General features: G+C 36.0%; 1 protein-coding gene across 1 annotated transcript in view; it reads right to left on the bottom strand.

The window, feature by feature from the left end:
* The window catches only part of ITGA4 (integrin subunit alpha 4), a 74,198-nt gene that overhangs the window by 4,907 nt on the left and 43,918 nt on the right, over positions 1-25,373 (bottom strand). The window contains exons 16-22 of the mRNA XM_063114882.1: positions 19,986-20,135; positions 17,827-17,903; positions 6,793-6,943; positions 5,459-5,554; positions 4,475-4,554; positions 3,961-4,050; positions 2,165-2,255 (exon numbers count right to left, since the gene is read on the bottom strand). Coding sequence (XP_062970952.1) covers positions 2,165-2,255; positions 3,961-4,050; positions 4,475-4,554; positions 5,459-5,554; positions 6,793-6,943; positions 17,827-17,903; positions 19,986-20,135 — 735 coding nt within the window. The remainder of the gene's footprint in view (positions 1-2,164; positions 2,256-3,960; positions 4,051-4,474; positions 4,555-5,458; positions 5,555-6,792; positions 6,944-17,826; positions 17,904-19,985; positions 20,136-25,373) is intronic.

Here is a 25,373-nt window from a genome sequence, read left to right as displayed (position 1 = left end):
TAATAATTTAAAACTCTAGTCATTATTCCTAGCCTTCTCTTTTTGGTATTTTTCAGGCCAAAAGTCTAGACTGATGGTTTATGGCAGAAATAGTCTTAAGAAAGAGACATCAATAACATTTGTTATTTTTTGTTTACAACATTAGATATTTGAAAAACATGACCAATTGGTCCTCATGAGCATCCTGTGAGGTGAGTCGTTTCACTATTCACCAGCCAAGGAAGATGCTAACAGGTGTTAATGATGCTCCTAAGATGAAAGTGAAAAGGTGACAAGAGGGCTGGCTGGTTACCAGCTCACTTGGGAGAGCGTGATGCTGATAACACTAAGGGCTCAGATCTCCTTGGCTGCCAGCTACACCCCTCCCGCACCACACCCCCCAGGGGGGAAAAAAGTGACAGGAGTTAGGACCAAAACCCAGGTATTCTAATTTTAAATCCTGTGTTTTCACAAAATCACTCCTTGCTGAGAGGATAATCATCAGTGGTAAGTGAATAAAAATGTATTTTTATTCAGGGTAATTATAATGCTGATGCAACTCAGAAAAATTAGAAAAGGTGAGGTTATTGGGTTTTAGAGAAAATACAACAGATTTTAAAAATGCTTTTCAAAAAATGCATAAGGAGATGATATTTCATTATTATTAATAAATCTGGGGATCACAGATTCCTGACAAAGGAGATCAGGCCAAACTACTGCCTCCTAAAAGCACAACTATAAGAAGTCAGAAGAAAAGATGTGCCACAATACCAGAATGAAAAAGGATGGCTCACAATGATCTTCTGAATGAGTGTTCCTGGATTTGGGACAGGTGGCAATTGCCAGGCTGTGAAAACACAGGGCAGTTGCAAGAGGAAATGTCAGCAGCGGGTACTCAGCAGTGCTCAATACTGTAGACGAGGTCTCCCAGATGCCAGTAAATCAATCTAAATTACAATTATGCTTCATACCTATTCACCCAGTAACACTTAGACCTCCAAGAACATCTACATACTCAGACTTGCCAAGCCTACTTACTGCATGTATCCCTAGTCCCAGTCATTCCACTATAAATTAATTAAAATAGTTATCTATTAATTATAAATTAATAAATAGGCTTTTTAGAGTCCAGCTCAGTTTCTGTTTTAGTTTATCAAAGCACAATACTCCATAGAGTTCTAACAAGAGTATTTGATGGGACTTCAAAGTGGAGGGTCAAACTTTTTCAACACTAGTGTGTACTAGTGTAACAAAAACTTAAGAATATACAGAATTGATAGGATTTCAGGGGTATTCTTCTTCCACAGATCTGCAGCAGGGCCCAGAAAAATAAGCACCCATGATTATAAGAAATATTTTGAAAAGCACTGCCTTACAAAATACACCTAATCCAAGACTGACTCACTCACTCACATTCTGTAGATTGCTATATAACTCCGAGAATATTTGGATAGTACTTTTGGTTCAAGAAATATTTTTGTGGAAATTTACTCTTCACCAACATCTGTGGAAATATCATCTCCTTATGCATTTTTCAAAAAGTATTCAAAAACCTGTTGTATTTTCTCCAAAACCCAATAAAAATCTGTTTGACAGTAAAAATTTTTAAATTTAGCTTTATGTCAGTCTACTAATACTTCTGGATAATGATAGTACTCTTTACTTTTTTAAGAGATTATTTAATAGTTGAGAAAGCACTTGTCACAGTTCATGAATCTAGGGCTTGAAAAGCTGAGCAAATCAACTTTAAATGGAAACAGGGAGGTAAGTACTTCCTTTACTTGGTTATGTTAAGGCTTTCATAAAGTTTGAACCAAAAAGAGATTTCACTGATTTGCACCCAAAGGTGCCTTCCCTTGGCCTATCCTATTTTCTGCGTGCATCTCTAGCGAATTCAGCTCATGCTACAACTTTGCCTATTTCAGGCATTACCTCTGTTCCTGCATGCTCTTTCCCACCTGTCCTGTAGGGAAAAATGGGCTTAAATACCAGAGACAAGAGAGATAGTAGAAAGGCAGCAGGAGCCCAAGAGGCGGCACAAAGACCCAGTGCCACAGCCCTCTTCCAGCCATCCCTGGCCAGCCAGGGCTGAGGGACATCATAGGTACATGATATCCTCTGGAACAATGCATCCATAATATCCTTTGAGGTTGTTACAAACATCAACACAATTCACTTTTCTTACATGGAAAGTGAAGTTCGTTTTCTCTGCCATGCAGTTCTCAGGCTCATTTTCATCAGTGGATCCATACACAAATGAAGTTGGGTTTACAAACCTGATAGAAAAAAATTCAAATTTAGTTAACCATCTTCTTCGATGATGTGTTATAAACAGTATTTCTCTACAGACTGGGTTATAGCATATTTAAGAGGCACCATGGAATACTTTCAGTTTCATGATAAGAATTTTATTGAAAAATATAATAGAAAGTTGTGTACTCTGACCTGGGTGACAGTACCTGTTCTCACCAATATCCTTTTCTTGCCTTTGCCAACACTGTGCCTGGTTCATTTTGCTCACCATTTCTTCTCTTTCAGTTCTTAAATGATTCATGTAAGTTTGACAAATATAGGATACATCTTTAGCTTGTCTCTTATGCCTCAATCTAACCTATTTTTGAGTTGTTTCTTTCCATTCCCCAATTCCTGCTGGCTATTTGTAATGAAACAAGTCTAGGGAACAATTCAAACACTGAGAAGTATGGCAAAATTTTTGTTAGAATGCAAGGTTGACACTTTTTTTTTTTTTTTAACCTGTGATTAGAGATATGTATAGTCAGCAATGAACTTTAAGAAATGTTTTTCGAGGGAAATCTACTCAAAATGCTTATATTTGGCAGCTAATATTAGGCAATACCAAATTAGGGACCCATTAAACAGGAAAGAAACTAGAGATATTCAAACGGTGTAGATTTAGGCAGTTTAATAGTTGTAGACCACTCCTTGCCCAAAACAACGAGACATGAATGATGAAAAAACAGGAGGGCACTATCATAAGAAAATCAAGGAAGGATGATGAGACAGACATTCAAAACCAGGAACCTTGCAATCAACTTTTACCCAATGACTTTTTATGTCTACTCTCCTGTGAATGGCCTCCTTTTTTCCGTTTGTTTTATCTAACAAGCTTGGTACTCAATTCCGTCAGTTTCAGATGCTGTCATTTTACGTGTATATAACAGTATGTCATCTTTATAGGTGTTAAAACAATTGAGGGATGGTTTATATTTGGAGCAACAAGAAAGCTCATCTGTCTATTTCGTTTTATATCTCATATCTTCTAGATATCTCATATCTTCTAGCTTTAAAAATGTAGCCTGCTTAATTTCCAGTAAAGTCATTAAAGCTTTTCTTAATCCTCCCTTTTATTCTTTCTCTACACATCTCTCTCTTGAATCAGAGGAGAATCCACTCAAACAATTACTAAAATTGTGAGAAAGCAACGAATGCTGGGACCAGGGCTGTGGTTGGGGAACTCGGGAAGTTCAGAGGTATATATCAGTCTCATAGCTTTATAGTGCACAAGGGACACCTTGTGGCCAGCTCTCTCAGGTCGCAATCCATTTGCCACATAAGTAGATGCGTGTTCTGGAGAGTGGCGATTTGGCCGAGCTCACACTTCTCTGAACTTCACACATGCCATGACCACCAGGTATGATTATGCAAACTGCGCACTGGCCGATTCCAGGTGCCCCTGGATTGCACAGTGTACGACTGAAAGGCTGAGCGTGGCCTGCTAGAATCTTACTGGGGCTCTTCCACTAAAATATCCTCCTCCTGCTGGGCACTAGTTGTATGTAATATTGATGATGATTATAGAGTGTATTAAAATAATGAACAGCTAAGCAAGGAACAGCAACACTGAGGTAATTGTTAAGAGACAGAAACAGTATAGTATCCCTTTAATTTATTTTTTAAGTTTTTAAATATGTAAGAAGCAATGGAACTGAAACTTCACAGGAAGCTTCTATATCTACTTACCCATGAACAGTGAGCATAACCTCATACTTGAGAGGAATAGCTAAAGTCACTTTGCTGTGCTTTAAAGCATCCATTTCCCCTTCATTTTCACTACAGAAATGAATAGAAAACACCCCGTTAGAGTCCATCAAGCACAAAATTAATCTTCAGAGAGAACTAATTACATACCATGTATACCTATCATACTTAGAGGTTTGTTTAATGCTTTTTGGAAAGTGGGGATAAAAACAGATGTGGTGGTAAGAAATTTTTAGGACAGGGTTGGTAGAAATGTGCTTTCCTCATTTAAAGCTGTTATTTGCTTCTAAAGCTAGACAGGTTTTTTTGGTTGTGCTTTTCTTGTTTTTTGTTTTTGTTTTTTTTTAAAAAAAAAAACAATAAATCATGTAGGAAAAGTTTTCTCCCCAGACAGTTAATGGACCACTACTTCATGGTTTTTCCTAAAGTTCCCCCCCTCAAAATACAGCGGAATAATTTCTCTAGTACAACTATTTTTTTTCACAATGGAATATACCAGGTGGCATGCACTGTGATGTTGAGATCCTCTTCTGCTCTGCTGAGTGAACTCACATCCAAGAGAAAGCTAATATCTATCTGTAAAACACAGAAGGGAAGCCTTTTTTTTATATAATCTAAAATACATATTTTTCATAATCTGAACTTTAATTTCTCTTAATAGTTTATGTTCTATGGAATGTAGAATTGAAACTATTCTAGAGGCATAGGCTGCTTCTCACCAGGCAGTAAGATACAGGTGAGCTGTTGAGTTTGTGGCAATTTTATTCATTTTTAAAATTTATATTTTTTAATTGAAACATTGATTATACATATCTGTGTGGTACAGAGTTATATTTCAATACATGTACACAATGTGTGATGATCAAATCAGAGTAATTAGCATATTCATCATTGAAAAACTTAATCATCTCTTTGTGATGAGGTCATTTGATTGCCTTTCTTCTAGTCATTTGATAACAAGCAATAAGTTATTGTTAATTATAGATGCATAGCTCAACTGTACACCAATAGCATTTCCACAAGTAACATTTAGAGACAAAGCCTACTCTGAATATGAAGACAGACAGGTCCAGACTGACAAGATTAGAAACGCTTTCACAACTTGAGGACTCTTGCCAAAAACACCTTTTTGTACAGCAGAAGTAACATGCCTGGCAGACAGGACCACCTGGGGTGGGGTGGGGGAAGTGTTGGGGAAGGGTGAGTAGGGGGAGAGGAATTCTGATTGACACTTTCACATGGCCATCTTGACATAAACATGTCCCCCCCTTCTTTAAAACAGTGAACATTGCCAAGAATACAAACACAAAGCTCAAAGATTTCAAGCCCGGTTGGTTTAGGTTTTATTTCATCACTTAGCTACCTACACTAAGTAAAAAAGAAAAAGATAAATGTTACATATTTGTATGCAACATAAAGACAAGGGAAAATAGAAAAAATTCATGTTAATAAACAAAAACAATAAATGCTAAATGCTTACCCTTGACAGATGATCTACATATATATAACCAACATTGCAATCAAGCTTTACTACACCAGAGTTGTCTGTTACTTCACAGTTTATTTGTTTCTCTTCCTAAAAGGAAAAAATGAAACAACTGGTTTGGGTAGGAAAGGAATAAGAAGTTCGTAACATATGTTTTTGGTGGTTTTTGAAAAGAATATCATCCCATAAGTGGTTTTTGAAAAGAATATCATCCCATAAGTATTTACTTTCTGGAAAACTGTTTTCTCTTTACTTTTGGAATAAATAGAAATATAAACAAAGGATATAAATACGTGTGTGTACATACATCCTGATATTCATGTAAACTCTTCACAAAAAAATTCCTGGATTTGTAACTTTCATTCATCTTGGTATAATCCTTATTTGACTCAAGGCCTAACTCCTTGAAAAATCATGGGACAGACTCTGTAAGGTCCATATTTCATTGGCCTACTCCTGTCTGGTATGTAAGAATGTATTTAGGGTATTTAATCACAATGATTGTAATCACAATAGGTATAACATATTTTAAAAACATATTCCATGCATATCTGAGTTTCCCCTCTTACTTTTGCAAATAGGCTCCCAATGCTCTAGAGAAAGGGAGTAACAGATATTTGTGAGAGGTCAAAATCCTCTCTCAAATGCCCCTGGTGTGAAGAGGTAGTCCCTGGATAAGAGATGGGTAAACATGGTAAGGTATAGAGAAATATCAAAGGAGAAAGTGAAACTCGGCCTTATTAATATCTCACTGATGGATTTAAGTGCTCATGACTGAGGCACAGTGGTAAGTAAAGGTTTCTGAGTACTCCCAATTCTTGTGGGAAAAGAGAAACTTGCCTAAGAACTGGCTTGACGCTAAGATTTCAGAATTTGTGGAGAATTGCTGACCCTGACATGTTGGAGGTCCTTTGGGAAGTATGCTGAGAATGTGCACTTAAAATGAAGAGCAGTAACTCTGGGAGCCCAGCATGGAGGACCAATGTTCCTTGTGCAAAGACCCCAGCCAAGAGGAGCATGCACCTTGTCCCTGTACCAGATAAGGATGCGGCAGTGACAGTGTGAAACCAGGCAGCTTGCTCTCCTAGCACTGGGAAGCAGGGAGCTGGTTGGTGCCTTTCAATTTAGCTCCCTAGGAATTTGCCATCCTGAACAGAGGCATGGAGAACGTCTTGAAATAACCAGAAACCTGCATGATAAATATTAAAACTTGTAGCCCGATTATTTATACCCTACATCAATGAAGTAAATTATACCATTTCTTTTTTTAAAAAAAAGTTAAGTAAAATACTAAGTAGTATCATGCTATTATAGCTTTCAGTACTTACTAGGTCTAAAATCTTAATGAAGTAAAGACCTGTGGGTAGCATGACATGCAGAGCTGTTTCAAACGCATCATCTCCAGCATTAAACAGGGACACATTCAACATTAACGTCTTCATACTCCCAACAGCAAGATAGGTTTTATTTTCATGTGGCCTGAAAAATGATGCAGTGTTACTTAGTTCTTGTTTAGGAAATAAAGATCTCATCTTCATATATATGAAATTTATGCTGATCATAAAATATTAATTTAGCAATACTACCACAATGGGAATGACCCCATGCAAGCAGATATAAACCCCTATATAAAAAGAACTCTCCATTTCTCATGTTTCAGATAAATTCAGTCAGCTATTACCCAGGAAAAGTTTATTTTTTAATTAGTGATAATTAAACTTGTCTTTCTGTTTTACTTTTCTGCTTAACCTTATTTCTGTAATTTTAACATTTTCCTCATTACTTTGCAATGTTTCTAAAGGCAAAGAAGTTTTCTTCTTTCAGTCATTGAATAGACATTTAAGTAACTGCTGCCCAAAGCAAGGGGTAAAGTAAAAATGGGAGAAACTGGGAGAAGAAGAGAATAGAGAGAGTGTTTGACAGAAGTGAGGAAGGCTTAGGGAAGAAATCCTATGCCCAGCAAGTGGTTCGTACTAAAATCTGTTGGACTACAGTTAATTTCTGGAGCAGGCCAGTTGGTCACCTCTGCCAGTAACTAGGCCAAATTCAAGACATATCTGCAGGAATGCTTACCATCCTGTGAATTATAAAGAAAAGACTGCTGCAAATCCAAACATATAAGTGGGTTCAGATCCTGGCACTGCCCCACTTCTTTGGGGTGGGGATGTCATTTAGCATTTCTAAGCTTGGGCCTCCCCATCTGTAATAACAATAACTACTTTTCAGTGATGATTTGGGTCATGCACACTCCATGAAATCCGCAGAATGTTTTAAACATAAAGAACTTGAGGCTTAAGGCACTTACTCAAAGGCCACAGGTAGAATGTTCTTAAGGCTGAAAGCAATTGCAAATTTCTACACAGCCCATTCTCTTTTCTAATGAGGAGGTTAGAATAACTGAATGCTAAAGAAAACTTTCAGTTATAGCATGTTATGATTTTATAAACTTTCCCCAAAGGCAGCAAGTTCTTAAATATCTAGTAATTTAAAATTTAGAAAAATTAGTTCAAACTAGAGAAAGATGTGACCCAAAGCAAAATATCAGGTGAGGATAGTCATAACCACAGGAAAGGTAAATATTCACCTAGCACTTTAGGATTTAGAAAGTTTCTTCAATAATGTTTAAATTTTGCCATTCTGGTCAACATTTGTATAGAAGATTATTGTTTGAATAAACTACTTATGAAAATATTAAGCCAAGAGTAGGCTTTTATTTCATAGTTATTTGTAAACTGATTAAAGACAAAGGGTATGTAAGGACAGAGTTTAAGAACACATTCTGAAACGTCTGTTTTTAAACATTTCTTGAAGATGTGCAAATGACTGACTATAACTGGAAGTTCCTGTACAATAAGTCAGGCACTGTGCTCACTGCTCCCCAATAGCAAAACAATTAAAACACACCTCACTCCCTCCTGACGTCGATACAGTGAAGGACAGATTATAAATAAATATAAACAAATATTATAAAGGCACGGAAACAGTTATGAGCAAAGGGCTCTGAGAGTCCAGGGAAGGGATCAACCTTTGCTGGGGGGGAATAAAGGCATGTTGCTTTTTGCTTTTCTACTATTCTGATTATGTAGGTTGTTCCAAGGAAGGTTTTTTGTTTTTGTTTTTAAAGATGACTGGAAGATGACTGGTAAGGGGATCTTAACCCTTGACTTGATGTTGTCAGCACCATGCTCTCCCAAGTGAGCTAACCAGCCATCCCTATATAGGGATCCGAACCCAGGTCCTTGGTGTTATCAGCACCACACTCTCCTGAGTGAGCCACAGGCCGGCCCTAAGGTTTTTTTCTTTTTAAATAAAATAAATCTGAAAATATTGTGATTGAACCTGAGCTAAGTTGGATTATACCCCTAATTGATTTCTGTCTCCATTCCTTCCCCTCTTCTCCAATCTTCACACTACCAGAGGGTCACTTTCAAGAAAGCAGACTAGATAATGTCACATGCCTGTTCAGTTCCTCTAGTGCTTCAAGAGTTTCAACTCCTTAGCATGACATCTAGGCCCTCAAAAGCTGGCCTCTGCCTCCTGTACACTGCACAGTTCTTTCTCTTGCTTCAGCCTTATTTATCTACAAACACGTTTCCAAACACACCAAGATGTTCTGTATCTTACCTCGAGCTATCCTTCTGCCATTAACATTTTTTCCTCTTTATACATCTGGCCAACGTACACTTGTTTTTCAAGATCCAGCTTAAACATCAATAATTCTTAGAAGTTCTTGCTACTCACTGCAAAAAACCCTTCACCCTGCACTGCTTGTGGTGGCTTCTCCCTCTCCCAAGGCACACTGGGCATCTCTATGATAAAATATTTTCACGATGTCAAATCACTGTTTCTCTTACCACTAGACGAAGTTCTCTCAGAGGGAAATGCTGGATCATGATTATCATTTTCTCAGAGCCCAGCAACACAGTTACTATTCAGAAATGTATGTGTATGTATCAAACATAAAGAAGGGTTGGGTTATACCCAAGGAACATGTCAAAAAAACAGGGGAAATTACTGGATAAGTTATTGACTGTTAAAAGTACATGAAATCATCAATATAAGTTCTGTCAAATTATACAGCCTCATAGCCATGTTTATTTGTTCTGTGATGGTATACAAATTCCTAATGTTTCATTAAGATGAAGTCACTATCTAACATTACCACATTCATGCAATCTGTACCCCACTCATACAACCTAACATTTTAGTGGTAATACACCTATTGAAACGACCTAAAAGTTAATGGCATCATCATAGGACCATGGCAAAATAAATACTGGAAAGGGAGTGTGGCTTTTGAGAAGTAAATTATTAATTCTTAAGTATGAATGTACAAATAAAATCATGATTTTTGACACTTTACTTTTATAACTCTAATATAGCTCTAAGAAACTGGACAGTTCACTTAATACTTAAAAGTTCTTCCCCTCTTATTTTGATTTTTATCCACTTGAAACTTATTTATCGAAGTATAACATATGTACAGATACATGCACATATTCTAAGCATATAGCTCAATAATTTTTACAAATTGAATTCATGCATAAAACCAGCACCCAGATGAAGAAAACAAATATTACTAGAGCCATAGAAAAACTCTTTAGGCCCTCTTCCTTCCAGTTATTGCCCCAGTCCACTACCTTGATTTTTAATAGTATAAACTGGTTTTGCCTAGTTTTGTATTTTATATAAATGGGATCACAGAGCATATAATCCTTGAGTATCTGATCCTTTTGTGTATGGCTTCTCTTACTCAAAATTTTGTTTGTGGGATTAACCTATTTTGGTACATGTAGTTGAAAATTACTTATTCTCACTGGTGTATATATTCTATTTCATGAATATGCCACATTTCATTTATCATTCAACTATCAATGGTAATTTTGGCAATTTCCAATTTGGAAACATTATAGTCTTTTGGTGAACATATATATGTAATTCTGTTGGATGTGTGTATGTATATATATATCTTTATGTATATCTTTTTATCTGTGAGCAGATTCTTATGTTTTTTTTTTTTTTTTCAGTCCAGGATTAATTCCTTAAAATCTCAATGTTGGATTATTTTGGCAATCGGCTGAAGTTATACTAATGAACTATATTTACATAACAAAATACACTATAAGAAAATATTTTTAAATAACATAAAATATACTGCACAGTTGCTATATAAAAAGCAAGCATATAAGAGAGCAGAGGTCTGTAAACTATTGCCTAATGGCCAGATACTCATGTTTGCCTGTTTTTGTAAATAAAGTTTTATTAGAACACAGTCATGCTCTGCTTTTGTACTGCAATGGCAGAGTTGAGTATTTGAGACAGATATCTCTGTCCCACAAAGGCTATAATATTTACTATCTATTCCCTCATGGAAAGTGTGCTGGCTCCTATATAGAGCAATCTGACTGATGAGCATAATTAATTTCAAAATGAACATAGAACAAAATATTACTATATTTAATTAAAACCTATTCATAGTATTCTTACTATAATGGAGGCTTCATTATTTCAGATAGCATAGGATACAGTTATTCACCCTCAGAAGCCACACAGCATTAGAGAAAATGATCCTGCAGTCCTCATAATTCCTTGATTGTATTCCAGACATGGAGGAGAAAGGACTGAAGAACACTTCTGTATGCACCATCTCTAGCTTCTGATCCTTAGGTTTCAGAAGCTGGATATTGCTGGAAGAATGTACAATAACTAACAAAGCAGTAATTCTAAACTATGGCTTTCTTCTCAGGGTGGAAGAATTTAACTGAGTGATGGTGTACCATCCCAACAGTTTAGGGGATGACTGTGATTCGCCCATCCCTGTGCTGTAAACCTTTGAGTTAGGTGAATATGCATCTCCTTGGTGGCACTGTGTTAAATGGGACAGAGGAAATGTGTGGGAACATGACTGTCCTACATTCCCTCTACTGCTCTGTAATCATGTTACAACTAAAAGAACCTAAGCAGCTCTAAAAGTAAACTTCAGCTTGACATTAAAGTTTAATTAAGACTTGTAGAAGAGCTGCCTAGAAATAGACGTTTATAAAATATTCTGGCTTGTAACCAAAGCATTAGTCACTGAACACCTTTGGGAAAGAAGCTGGCACTTAGACAAGCAACAGAAGGTGAAAGCACTGCATAAATAGCTAGGTTCCAAGACAACAGCAAATTAAAGAGAAACACAACGTTCACATTTCAGCAGCTAGACTCCTGGTTTCTTTTCCATTTTTAAGCTATTTTGCCACATTACCATAATTACAATTCAACTTTTTAAAAAAAATATAAACCTTACTGCATTTTGATTCATTAACAAGAGGCCGTTGGAAAGATACCTACAAGCTTTCTAAGTGAGACATAATATAGGACCAGGTGCACATCTGGAAGTGCGACAAGACTGAACCTGAGTTTTCCCCAGGACTCATAGTTCATTCTTCATTAAAACATGCATAGTGCAGACTTGAAATTTACAAAGCAGCCTAGAATCCATGTAACTTAAACAAATCAAGGTATTGTGTACATACAGAGTCATAACTTAATAAGAGAAAGAGGAAAATAGAGAAATGATGTATTGCAGCACTAGGGTCTATGTTTTTCCTGAGTGAATGATATAGTTCTATTTTGCAAGAAATTGCTCCTCAAGTGTCAGTATAATGAATGCACTTTGCCTCAATAAAATGAATTAGGGCTTCACAGTTAACTTGTTTTTAATCAAGATGCTAGAACGAAATATAATGTAAACTGATGCCATACTTTACGGTGTCAAGATACATGACATTTATTTAAGAGTAGCCTGCAGCAAGGGGCCTACAGGCCCCAAGTAAAAATTTACCCTCTTTTTTTTTTTCTTTACTACTAACTTCAGGGAAAAAAAAGATAATGAAAAATTCTTGCCTACTGGAATGGATAGGTTATTTGAAATTTAAGTAGATTTTATTGAACAAAGGCAAACTTGTCGAGGTCCAGGAGAAAACAGCAGAAGAACTTAGAAGACTGAATTAGTAATTAGCATGTTTTGGTGAATAAAGCATATAATTCATCCTCCCCAAACTTTGTGAAGTCAGTGAGGCATATATTCCTCCAATGTCCATTTTAAAAATGGATGATTTCATTAGACTAGCTCTTTTGGGGGTTAATAGCACAGTGGCAGATGTCGCCCATTGATGATTGTCACTCAGTGGTGATTTCCCTTCTTAGCTGTTATCAGAACCCTGGATTATTCAGAGAGTAGGCAGCACTCCCATGATACTGCACAAGACAAGCCTCTAGATCAGCTTCAGGAAGGGCATCATGATCAATCTAACATGACCATGATGACTCCAATCTCCTTCAATTGTGATAGATTCAGGGGTGAGCATGTGACACAGGTCTGGTTAATCAAAATAAATCTGATAGCATACTTTCGTTCTTAGTAAGACAGCCTCAAGAGGACAAGCACTTTTGCTCCTGCCCCTTTTTGCTTTCTTAGAACCTTGGTGCTGATGCAGCTGTATTGTGACCTTGAGGAAAAAGCCAAGAGAAGTGGAAAGAACCATCAATGACCAGTCTTTGGCAGCTGCTTACCAAACCTATGACCACCCTCTCTTTTTAGACTGCTTATTATACAAAATAATTAAATGTCTTTATTGTTCAAGCCCCTATTAGTCAGGTACTCTGTTACTCGCAATTAAAAGTATTCCCGACAGACACAATAGGAAACATTAAGGGAAAGCCTGCATCGCTTACCCTAGAAGCATGACTGAGGCACAGAAGTAGTGTCATTTACATCAGTAGTCTGTATGAAAGATCTGATTTTAATACCCACTATTATATTTGTAATCTTGATAAAGCCATGTTTGTTCATCTCTGTTTTGCAGTGGAAGTCCATGTGAATGTGGCTTATTGTCCTGAGGATTTAGACATACAGAAGGAAGCCTCAGCTTAATGAAAAGATGAGACAGAGTGCATAAGCACTGTTCAGTGTACTGTCAGTGGCTTATTATTTGGGTCTCCAGAAATTCATGTTCTTTACTGAGTAAATACATTTACCTAAAACAGGTTAGTAGCTCTGAGGCACATAAATACCATTAGTTCCAGCAGAGTGATAGCCAGGAGAATGCATAAAACATATGGTCACAATTTGCCTACTGTTACTGAGGAGAGAGAAAGGACACCTATGTGGGAGAAACACATTTTTGTCTGATAGAGCGTAATTTACTAAAACTGCAAAGCACTTTGTCAGATTCTTTCTCTGTGGGCCTAAGAAATTAATTAGAAGAGCTTTCATTTAAAAGTTCCTCAAATAAGTTATCATTTACCTAAGAGAAATAGCCTATAACTTTCCAAATTGATATGAAAAGGTCTGGTGCCTACTGCTTTACACTGGCATTCATGCCATTTCAAACCTCCTAAGACTGAAATCTATGGAGCCAGTCATACCAGCAGCATTCTTAGGACATCAAGTATGTATATGTAGAACAATGTTTAGAATTAGCACTATTTCATTTTATGGCCAAACTAAAAAATTTTATCATGATCATATCAAAAATAGGAACAACTTTTATTGAACCTTCATGTGTATCAGGCTTTGCACTACGCACTTGGCCTGCATTTTGTCATTTTATCTTTAAAACAACCTTAAAGAGTGGTACTGTTGTCACATAATAATGAGGAAAGAGGTTTAGAGAGGTTAAAAGGCTTCTCTAAAAGGTCATCTAGCAGGTAAGTTGATAGATACAGGACTCAGACCAGGTCAGATTGATTCCAAATCTGAAGCTCTTCACCACCACCACATTGGTTCTTAGGTTTCAGTGTGATTTGGAGCCCTATTAATATTAATTTCTGGCATAGTCCCAATTGATTCTGATCTACAGGGCCTGGGAACCTGCATTTCTATAGCATTCCAAGTGATTCTCATGAAGGTGGCTCAAAGACTATGGCTTGCAAAACACTGCCTTACACTCTGCTAGCTGCATTAGTCCATTTCTGTTGCTTATAAAACTGGGCGATTTACAAAAAAATGAAATTTATTTCTTACAGTTTGGAGGCTGGGAAGTCCAAGCCCAGGGGACACATCTGGTGAGGGCCTTCTTCCTGGTGGGGTGACTCCTTACAGTAACTCAGGGAATCATATAGTGACACTTGGCATGAGCAAGGGAGCTAACCTGCCTACTCGCTCTCCTTATAAAGCCATCAGAACTACGCCACAACAACCTGTTAAACCATCAACCCATTTCTCCATGAATGGATCAATCCATTCACAAGGGCACAATCCTTGAGGATCCTTGAGATCCAATCGCCTCTCAAGGGCCCCACCTCAAATACCATAATTGGATCTCCCATCCTCTTAATACTGTTACAGTGCAGATCAAGTTTTCAATACATAAACTTATGGGGGACACATGTGACCCATAGCACTGCCATTTAAAATCGTCATCGGCTTGATATTTAGACTACAAAAAATATTATCACTTCAAATTAAAAATGTAAAGTAGGTTAGTTTTTATCAACAGAATATGTAATGAAGAAAAACAAATAGTTCATTTAATAATTCAATATCTTAATTCAATAAAATGTGTTTTCATTTTTCAGGAAAGAAGCATTCTCAGTAATATTTTTGTGTAAATTTCAATGTCCCATTTATCATAACGGCTATTTTGAATCTTTTCCCATTCCTTTCAAGTTTCCAAACCCATCCTTAAAGAGCTCTTAATTACCATATACGAACTTGCTTTTTATTCTGGCTATCCATGAGTTCTCCACATTCGCCTTCCTTCCACACTGAGATATCTTAATAATGTCAAGCATCTTTTCATAGCTTCTTAGCTCAAGATAAGAAGAATCTTAACTTCTGTGAGTCCAAATCCATTATATGCTGTGTCCTTTGGGAACTTGTTCCATTCTGAGCAAACCACTAGTCACCTATAGCATTCCAGGCACTCCATTAGGTGTTGGGAACACAAAGATTGAAACATAGGACCCTTCCTTGCAGCAGCGTCCTGGACAGTGTGGAGAAGACACTCAATAATGATGAACACAGTACAATGGAGCCAGTGGCACAGCAGCACTTAGGTTTAAGTAGATGGAGACAAGGGGGCTTTCCCTAGGAAACAGCTGAGATTTAAAAAAATAAAAGTCAGGTAGATGAGTGGAAGAAGTAAAGAGATACAGAGGCTCAGGAGGGCATGGCATGGCCAAACAACTACAGGCATTCATAGATGGACAAATGACCTGGGGAACTGGAAATAGCCCTGAGAAGTTTAGGTTTTAAGTCTAAAAGGAGCCACCGAAGCATTGTTATCAGAAGTGTGTGTCAGACAGCTCACTCTGGAAACATCATGGTAGAATAATGAAAATAAAATAAATCAGAGGCCAGTAGCACAGAAAGTGGGAGAACACAGTGACCCATGTAGGATACTGAGTGCCTGGTTGGCAGCAATGGTGGTAGAGATAGAAAAGTACGATGGATTAGAAATATATTTAGGTGGTAGTACTGTAGAACTTAATTTTGAATATCAGGACAAGAGAGAAGAATACAGGTTGAGCCTTAGGTTTCTGGCCTTGGTAAGTTACTAACAGTTGTATCGTTCCTGGATAGTGACTGGGCAGACTGAATCGACGGGGCGCCCAAGAGGGCCTGTGTAATAGGCAATTGGATATGTGCATGTGGAACTCAGAGATACTGATTTAGCCATCAGCAGCAGAGGCAAGCCAGGTGGGGGCAAGATCACCCAAGGAAAATATGGTGATGAGAGAAAGGACAGAGGGAGGACCATTTACAGTGCCGAAATCAAAGATTCTCCTAAGACAATTGAGGAGGAGGAGCTAGAGAAGTAGGAGAATGGGAAGAGGATGGCATAATGGAAATAAAACGAAAGACATTCAGAAGAGAAGGTGAAGGGCTGTCAAATTCTTCAGAGGAGAGTCAGGTGGGAACTGAAAAGCACCCCCTGGGATTTAAGCTAAAGGTTTCTCTCTCCAATTTATTCTCTACCCTGCCTTTGACCCTCACGCTTATGTCTCCCTATGATTAAGTAACAACATTTGATAAATACATAAAAATTTTTCAATTGAACCCATGTGTTCCCAGTACACTCTCCTTTCCTTGGTCACTAACCCTGTCATTTGGCTACTACTGCACTGACAGTTCTTTCTTAAAACCTGCCACTGACACCTTCTCCTCCACCAGTCACATTTTAAATACCAATTCCCATGCTCTCTGATCTCTACAAAATTTTGCCATGTTAAGTCCATCTTTATAATCTCCACTGGCTATTCCACCATGGACTTAGTACCCTTCTTAGTTCTCTAAAGGTACCTTTTCAGTCTCCTACAAGGACTCCGTATTCTTTTAAAACTCTTTTAAAAAGTTGTCCCCCCAAATTTGATGCTTAGTTCGTTTCTCAATGAAATTCACATTACCATACCCTGGGCAATCTTACAAGTCACTGATGTGTAGAGGAACTTCCAAATGTAATCCTGAACTAGATTATAGTAGAGTGTTTCAAGTGGAACAGTGCCTACAAAGTCCCACCAAATTCAACATACTCCAAATTAAACTTGCTTCCTTTACATTCCAGCCTCCTGAAAATTGTTCGCCAGTTTCCTGCCGTCAGTGATGCATCCCCTTTCCCTCTTTCACTTCCCATATGCAATCGACCCTCAACATCAAGTGTGGATTCTCTCCTTCTGCTTCTCATTTTCACATCTTCCCTCTGATATGCAAAACATTTTGAATATAGGCTATCAAAATGTGATACAAAATTGCAGTAGTTTATTTCCCATCATAAAACCACCACCACCAATTTTTACCTAGTTTTCACTATGTGTTAGATACTATTCTAAGCATATTACATATATTTTCTTTTTACTGTTTCCCTTTCTGTGAATTTAGAAGAGCAAGATGATTGATTCCCTTTCAAAATTTGTCATATATGGATTACTTTGTACATCAGTCTGAATGATATAACCAGTTTTCTGGGTGATAAAAAACTAAGCATTGCGTAATGAAAGCTCATTTTGCCACCAAAACTCTATTAACAGGCACTTAAAAATATCTAAAAGATTACTACAATTATAATAATGATTACCCAAGGCACAATTAAATCCTGAAATATCTTCCTCATTATCAATAAAGGATTAAAACATGTTTCATAAAGCCTTTGTACTCATATATTCTCATTCTTTGAAAAGTGATAATACTTGAATGTATACTTATTTTGAATGAAGTATAAATCATTTAATATGTCTCAGTAGAACACTGTTCTCTTCCAGTTCTCCAAGTGTTGCTAGCTCCTAAGGGTTAGTTCTTAGTCCTTTTCTTTTTTAGTACCCATATGTATGCACACATTACCCCTTTTGTTGAACAACAGAGAACATTCTATACTTACTTCAAAAATCCAATTTTTGCAGAAACCTGTAGATCAGCAGAACAATTTTCATGGGTACAAAACCTTGCAAAGTTTATCTGGAAAACAATATGACAATTTTTTTTTATTTTAGTTCAATCAGTAGGTTTGTTGCTATACATTTTAAAGAATAAGACATCTGTGGTGCATGAAGAAAATGAAATAAATACACCAAATTGATAACTCCTTATTTTATCTCTTTCCAAGAGCTGAATTTGATAATTAGTCAGTAGGTTCAAATGATATGTAATTGCAGGGCTAAAGGAAGTAAGTTCTTCCCATAGATAAAATTTAAAGCCCAAATTTGTTAAGTAAAATAAGGTTTGAGAAAAAAGCTAAAAGAAAGGCACTACACAGAAAATTGGGGAATATAAGATGGCAAGATGTTCTTCACCGAGTTCCTCTCAATTTTCTGGTGCTGCAGTTTGGCTCCATTTGTTACACACAAGCATGACACGTACTTAATTTTGGCAGATGGCAGGACATATTCACTGAAATTAGCTACACGTAGAAATTTAGAAATTTTACTTTGAGGAAACATTGAACAAAATTAAATGATAGTAAGGATTCCAAAATTTATTTAACTCAGAGCATTTTAATAGGATCTGTAGATACTAAAGATACATGGGAAGATCTGAGGTCTGAGCTAGACAAAAGAAAAAATGGAGAGAGAGAAAAAGACAGGAATATAACAGGAATAGGTTAAAGAGAAAAAGATGCAGAAGACAGAGAAATCTAGAAAGTCAGAGAAGGCACCAGCACACAAAGTGGGAGGTTACTGGAGCACTATTAAATAGCATACCAGACCACAGACTACCTATACCTGGGGCAGAAATATAAACCTTTCTTTAAATGATTAAATAAACATGATTTTTTTTTTGCCACTCCTATTTGTAAGCAGGTTTGTTCTGAAAATCAAAATGTAGATAATTCTAATATAACTACAAATTGCTAAGGTTTTGCCTTGTGTACTTGAAATATCGAGATTTTCATTTTTTTAAGATTTATTTTTTAATTGAAATAAAACTGATCATACATTTTTATGGGGTACAGAGTTGACTATCAGTATTTGTGTACAGTATATGATGATCAAATCAATATTATTAGCATGCTCATTAAATACATTTAAAAATGGTTGGTATTAAAAACTCAAGTTCAACACAGAGCAAAAAAATTAACTTCCATAAATATTTTCATATAAGAGTATAGAGAAAATTTGCTCTTAAGTTATCTTGGTTTGATCTAGTATCCTAGACAGTGGTGATTTTAAGCTCAAATATCTTAAAATGACTTAGGGGCAATTTTGTCTGGACAGGATATAAACTAGACCTTTAAATGTCCCTTTCATCTTTTACATTCTGTGTGGCCTTTAGTGGACTAAATTAATGAATGCTTTTCACCATGCCCAGACACATCCTGTTGACTATGTGTCTTTGTGTTGCTGGACGGTAAAGGACTGAACAACAGGGCTACTAAGAATAAATACAATGTCAGTGAAACTGAAATATTTTGGGAAAATTTAGAAAAGAGCAGGACAGTTAGAATGCAGGACACATCTTAAAATGCACCGATTATCAGATGTGGCTGAAAAGTACGTAATGAAATTTAGAAGAGAAATTGTGTAACATAAATACATATGTTTATAAGTGAGTGAAACCCTGCAAGGGAATCGGACTAAAAAGTCATGAGTAAATCTGTGGGTAGGGTGAGTGAGAGGGAGACAGAATGAGAGGGGGGTTGGGGGTTGGAATGAGAGAGAGGAAGATAAACTGAGCACACTTGAAGACACTGGACAACTAACTCACGAATGCAACTTACTTCCATTATGAATTCTCTCTAGTAATATACTGTCTTTACTAGCAAGTCATAGAGGAGAGAAAATTAACATTTTATATATATGGGAAACTACTGCTGTGACTAAAGGCATATTTTAAAATATTCAGTTCAATATCCTAAAGGGAATATAAAAAATAAAGAAAAATGGAAAACAAGACATACCTTAAATCTATTTTTATTAAAAAAAAAAACAAATTTTTTTGAAATCCAGATATATAGTTCATTCCTTCAGAATTATACCATAATTTAAAAAATCCTTTACTTGTGTGTCACATGATGTTTTGAATAAAGGAAAATACTGCTACCGTTTTTTTAATCATGTCTTTTTCTTCCTTCTGCTGAAGAATTGGCTGAAGTGGTGGGAATTCCTCTGTACTTCGCTTCCTAAAGATGGGACGCCCAAGGTGATAAGCAGCTTCAATCTGAATTGGGGTGAGGATGTCCCGCACATCTTTCTGAGAAAATTAAAAACTGTATAAATTAATAACAAAAATAAGCATGTAAATAAAATATATATATTGAGAGAGAACTTCTTTTCTGCTCATGGTCAAGTGCAACAGGTAGAAGCCAAAGCAAATCCTTACTTTTTATCTAAATTGTTTTTAAAGATTACTTTAAAAAATTGAACAGTTATATTTTTTCACATTACAAAAGCATTCATGTGTCTTACGAAAAACACAGAAAGAATATAAAAAAGGAAAACTATAACCATCCAATAACAGTGACACATTTGGACATATTTCCTTCTATGGATTTTTTCTTTATAACTTGACATTATAACATGAACATTTTTCATTATAAACTTTTTTAGAAACCATTTTCAAAGTGCTGATCAATATTTTATTCCATTTAACATCCTATAGTAAACTTGTAGAAAAATGATCTTTCAATTTAATCAAGTTTTTAAAAATATCTCTCAGTAACATTTTGATTCAATTTGATTCATTTGACTCTATATTTATTATGAAATATCTCTTTTGTTATTCTTTACAGACCTTTTCCCATTATATTTTCTAACATTATAAATGGCATATAGGAAAGTCATTTGTTTTATATACTTAATTCTATATTCTAGTCACTTTGCTGACTTTCTTATTAGTTGTTATAGTCTTTTAGGTTTATTGTGCTTTTATACTTCATAAAGAAAGAACTCTTGGATTTATTTATCAATTATGCAGGAAATATAACCATTCAGAATCCATTCTGCTCTATGGCATTCTTTTAAATTTAATATCTTAACTAATTTCTACACAGAATTTCTCATTCCTATTCTTATTTATATGTAATAATAAGTCTTTTTGAAAGATTAGATTTTCAAAATTTATTGCCCTCTGCCCTCAAAGAAACAGCTCTTGAGTTTATTTCAACTGATTATCAATTCTTACATCTTAATCTTTATCTCTATATGCAAGCATTATTTTTCTCCTTTAAAAATTTTCTGTGAAGTTAAAAATTATTTTATCATCTTTTCATTTGATTTTTTGCTAGCCTTCTCATTAAAAGAGAATATACCATGTTACTGTCAAAATTATTTGCTAACATATGTATGCACAAAAAGTGAAATAATAAAAAAGTCTTTGAAAGTATTTGTAATACAATGAAGTAAGCTCTTTTAGACTCTCAATTCTATAAAAATAAATATGTGGAAGTTGGGTAGGATATAAAACATGATGTCTTCTAGAAAGCACCTGTCTTGAGTCCTGCTTAGACAGGAATGTGATTTCTAAAGTGTATTGAACAAAATAGACTTCTTTTTCTAAGAGAATCGGGTAAAATAAGACTTTACAAATAAAATAACCCATGAGGATTTAGAAGAGAATCAGCTGACAATTACATGAAATATGACATATTGGTGGCAAATCTATAGAACAAGTATCTTAAGCACAACCACCATTAAAAGTAAAAATAACCTCAGGATTTGAGAGGGCAGTTCACAGTCAGCAGATGTAGTCCACCTACAAAGGAACTAGTGTGGAAAATCAATGGGGTGTTTATTTTTGTCGGTATTAGAATTGTTATTATACTCAGAAGATAATCTGAAGAATGGGTCACAGACTTTGATGTTTTTCATACCAACGATTTAAATGTACAGCTCAGCTTGACTTCACTTTTCATGTGCCCATTTCAATCTACAGGTTCTTCTCATTTTAAACAAATAGATTCAATGAAGTCCCTCTTGACCATTACAAAAAGAGACTCCAGCGCTTTCATCCAGGCTAGATACATTAAAACTTAAACCATAATTGAGGTTTATATTTATGCTGGGTAAGTTTCTCAGGGCAGACTCATGACAACGTAATTGACAAACCTTCTACTGAGTAATGTCAGTGGACCAGGTTTCTATTTATCTACAGAGACTTCAGGATCAGATTATGGCTTAAACATGACTGCTTAAAAGCAAATAAAAAACAGATGATTTTCAAAGCTCATCAATTAATAATCCCTAATGGATAGGGGAAAAAAAATACCTATCACACAGATTATTGCTGTGTTACTTACATTTATAGTAACTTCTGATAAAAATCAATGAAGTAAATTAAGCAACATGACTCATACCTCATAAAAAACTACAATTATTCTATGTCTTCAGGTCATTATAAACAAAAAGGATGTAATCTGCTCATTTACAACATTATCAATATATGCATAAACCAGTTAAAAGCAAGTGGTCTGGAGGTGGAGTACTGGTGTTCAAATCTTGGGTCTATCACTTATTATCTATGTAACCTTGCGCAAAATACTTAACCTGTCTATGGCTCAGCAATCTCATCAGAAACTGGGGAGAATGACAATGAGGGTGATGACACCTACACCTTACTGTTGTGATGATTAAATAGCATGATGTATGCAAAACACTTGAACATAATTATTATATACGTGTTGCTTCAAAATATAGCAATATAAGCTAACCAAGCAACTACTGAATTTCAGTTTCTTAAAATAAGAAACTCTGGTGAACATTTGGAAGAAATAAGAAAATTGGAATATTGCCAACCAATCAACACTAAATAAAAGATGAGTTACGTAACAAGCATTAGACTTCTATTAATTAAACGGTATCTGGAAGATTTGGAGCGTGAATCAGAATACTCAAGATCTCTGATTACTTTTCCATTCTTATACATAGAGATGCTTTCATTAAATTACTTGATAAGTGACCATCTCAACAAGAAACCTTGACCATAAAGGAATGCTGCAAATCGAGGCCCAAATCCCAAGTTATTGACTTGTGAAAATGGAACAGCTTGAAACCCTGAGTATCACAACAGCAAACTTGATTAAATTATTCCCTAGGTGTAGGAGCTAGACAGCCACCGATTGTCCCTCCACATGTCCACTGTTTTAATTCTCAACAAGCTTGCTTTGACCAAATCACTTGTTATCTAATTCATACTAATTTTCCACAAGGTCTTCTCTACAGCTGGTGTATATTACTTTCATTATCCTAATTAGCTATTAATTATGCTTTTCTCGCAATATATAAAATGTACATGCACTCTTGCAAGAACTGTATTTGACAGATATTCACACTTATTTAACTTTAACAGCTCCACCTAAGGACAAAAGCTGTAATATCAAAAATGTCTAAAAGTGACTAATTAAGTATTTGAGAGGGAAAAAAGTGGATTTAAAAATTTTTTTCAATTTGGATGGGCATGTGCTATCTATATTAAAAATAATGAAGATTTTATGCCACATTTTTATGGACAATTACATAAAATACAGCATCCACAGGCATGCAAATTAGCACATGCTTGAGATTATACAAAGTCTGCCTTCTTATTTAACTTTCATGGAAGTCTGTATTTCTGGCCAACTTTAGAGCTGAGCTGTAGGCCCATGTTCTCTACTGTGTTTATGTACTGGAGGAATTTAAAGGGTGGGGCCAAAATATAAAATATTAAATGAAAAATGATGACGACGCATAAACATTTGACTGTATCTATTCATGGTTCTACTGTGTACAAGAAGGCTCTGGGGATACAAAACTGAGTCAGTGCCTGTCACAGTCTATAACCCAGGAGTCCACACAGATAGTGTGGGGGATGAGTGTTCTGATATATGCACGCAGAAGCACAGAGGAAAGAGGGCCACCTAATCTACACTTGAGAGGGACTGGAGAGGCTGCTACATAGAAGGATTTTAAGAAAGGCCTATGATCAGATTTGTGTTTTTGAAATGCCTCCCTACTGCCAATGTGGAATTGCGGAGGGAGAAGGTGAGACCACGGCATATATTGGTGCCAGAACCAGCACCATCACTAATTAATAATAATAGTAATTATAGTTACTTTGTCTAGTAAGCTTGGTTCAGGTGTAGAGAACTGTCAAACCCCTGGCACTATGACTTCCTGAGAAAAGACAACACTCTGAAGACAGAAGCCCTTCCCATTATACCAATAGAACACACTCAGATTTTCCATTATAGAAGGTTTTAAATAGCATTGAGAACACAGCATCCATAAATTTATTAAATATTTACTGAGTTTCTGCCTTATGTAATTAGTTGTATTAGCTCTAAAAAGAATATGGGAATACAAATATGCAAAAGATAATATCTTGCCTCAAAGACCTTGTAATCTAACAAAGAATTAACGTGTTCTAATAATCAAACACTTCTAGAATACCATAATATCAGTACAGATATATAGTTTGCTTGCACCTAGATTTTCAGCAGAAATGTGTGCATATATGGATCAGTCCATATATGCCGTGGTTCAAAAAATAACTTCTTTGGAGCAAATGACACTTCATTAAGTTATGTACATTTATAGCTCAACAACACAAGTTCAAGAAATGAAATAATTTTAAAAAACATGTAAAATATGTTTACTAATCAAACACACATTCCTTTTCTTGAAATTATTATGGAAAAAGATCGGTTTTAGAAATCAGCTGAAAGACTTATATAACAAAATTAATTTCCTGTGTTACAGAGATTCAAAATTCAGACATTTAAGAAATCAAGGGAAAGAAAAGAATAATCTACTATGAAGGTAGGCAGGTTGATTTCTTGATTTTAATACAACATACTAAGGCCACTGAACTCACTGGATCTCAGAATATCTATGGGGACAGGCATTCCTTGTCCGGAGTCTAAGCTAGATATTTCTAGCTTTATTGGAAATGCTCCAGAAAGACAGGGAATCTTGTTGCATCATTTGTTACCCCAGTGTAGCACCCCTCTTCTCTTTCCAAATGTTAGTGAATATTTTGATGCACAGATTCCATCAAATCAACCAAGAAATATGATCAATCAAAAACTTAAGAGAAGTCTTACTATGATGGCAACTCTAACATATCTTAAACTGTTGCAAATTGTTGTTTGGGTTTCCCTAACTCAAAACAGCCTTGAAATCATCCCTTGTCACCAGTAGCCTCCACATTGCTAAATCCCGTGGTCAGTTGTTAGCCCTCATCTTCTTTGATCAAGGAGCTGTACTGAAAACGGGGTCACGCCTCCATGTCCCTCCTCCTCTGCTTTATTCACATCACTTCCAGGATGCCACAGTCATGGTTTTCTTTCTCTCTTACCGCTTGGTCCCTCTCATCTCCCCTGTGGGATTCGTCTTCTCTCCACCCTCTGCATGTTGTAGTGCCCCAGAGTGCAGATGCTGGCCCGCTTCTCCTGATCTCAGCCATCTCAAATGGCTTTAAAAATCATCCATATGCCAAAGCTGTATCACGTTGTAT

The sequence above is a fragment of the Cynocephalus volans genome, chromosome 1, assembly GCF_027409185.1.
Source record: "Cynocephalus volans isolate mCynVol1 chromosome 1, mCynVol1.pri, whole genome shotgun sequence".
NCBI classification, from domain to species: Eukaryota; Metazoa; Chordata; class Mammalia; order Dermoptera; family Cynocephalidae; genus Cynocephalus; species Cynocephalus volans.
The sequence above is the reverse complement of the archived record's forward strand: the minus strand, read 5'-3'. Positions and strand labels throughout refer to the sequence as shown.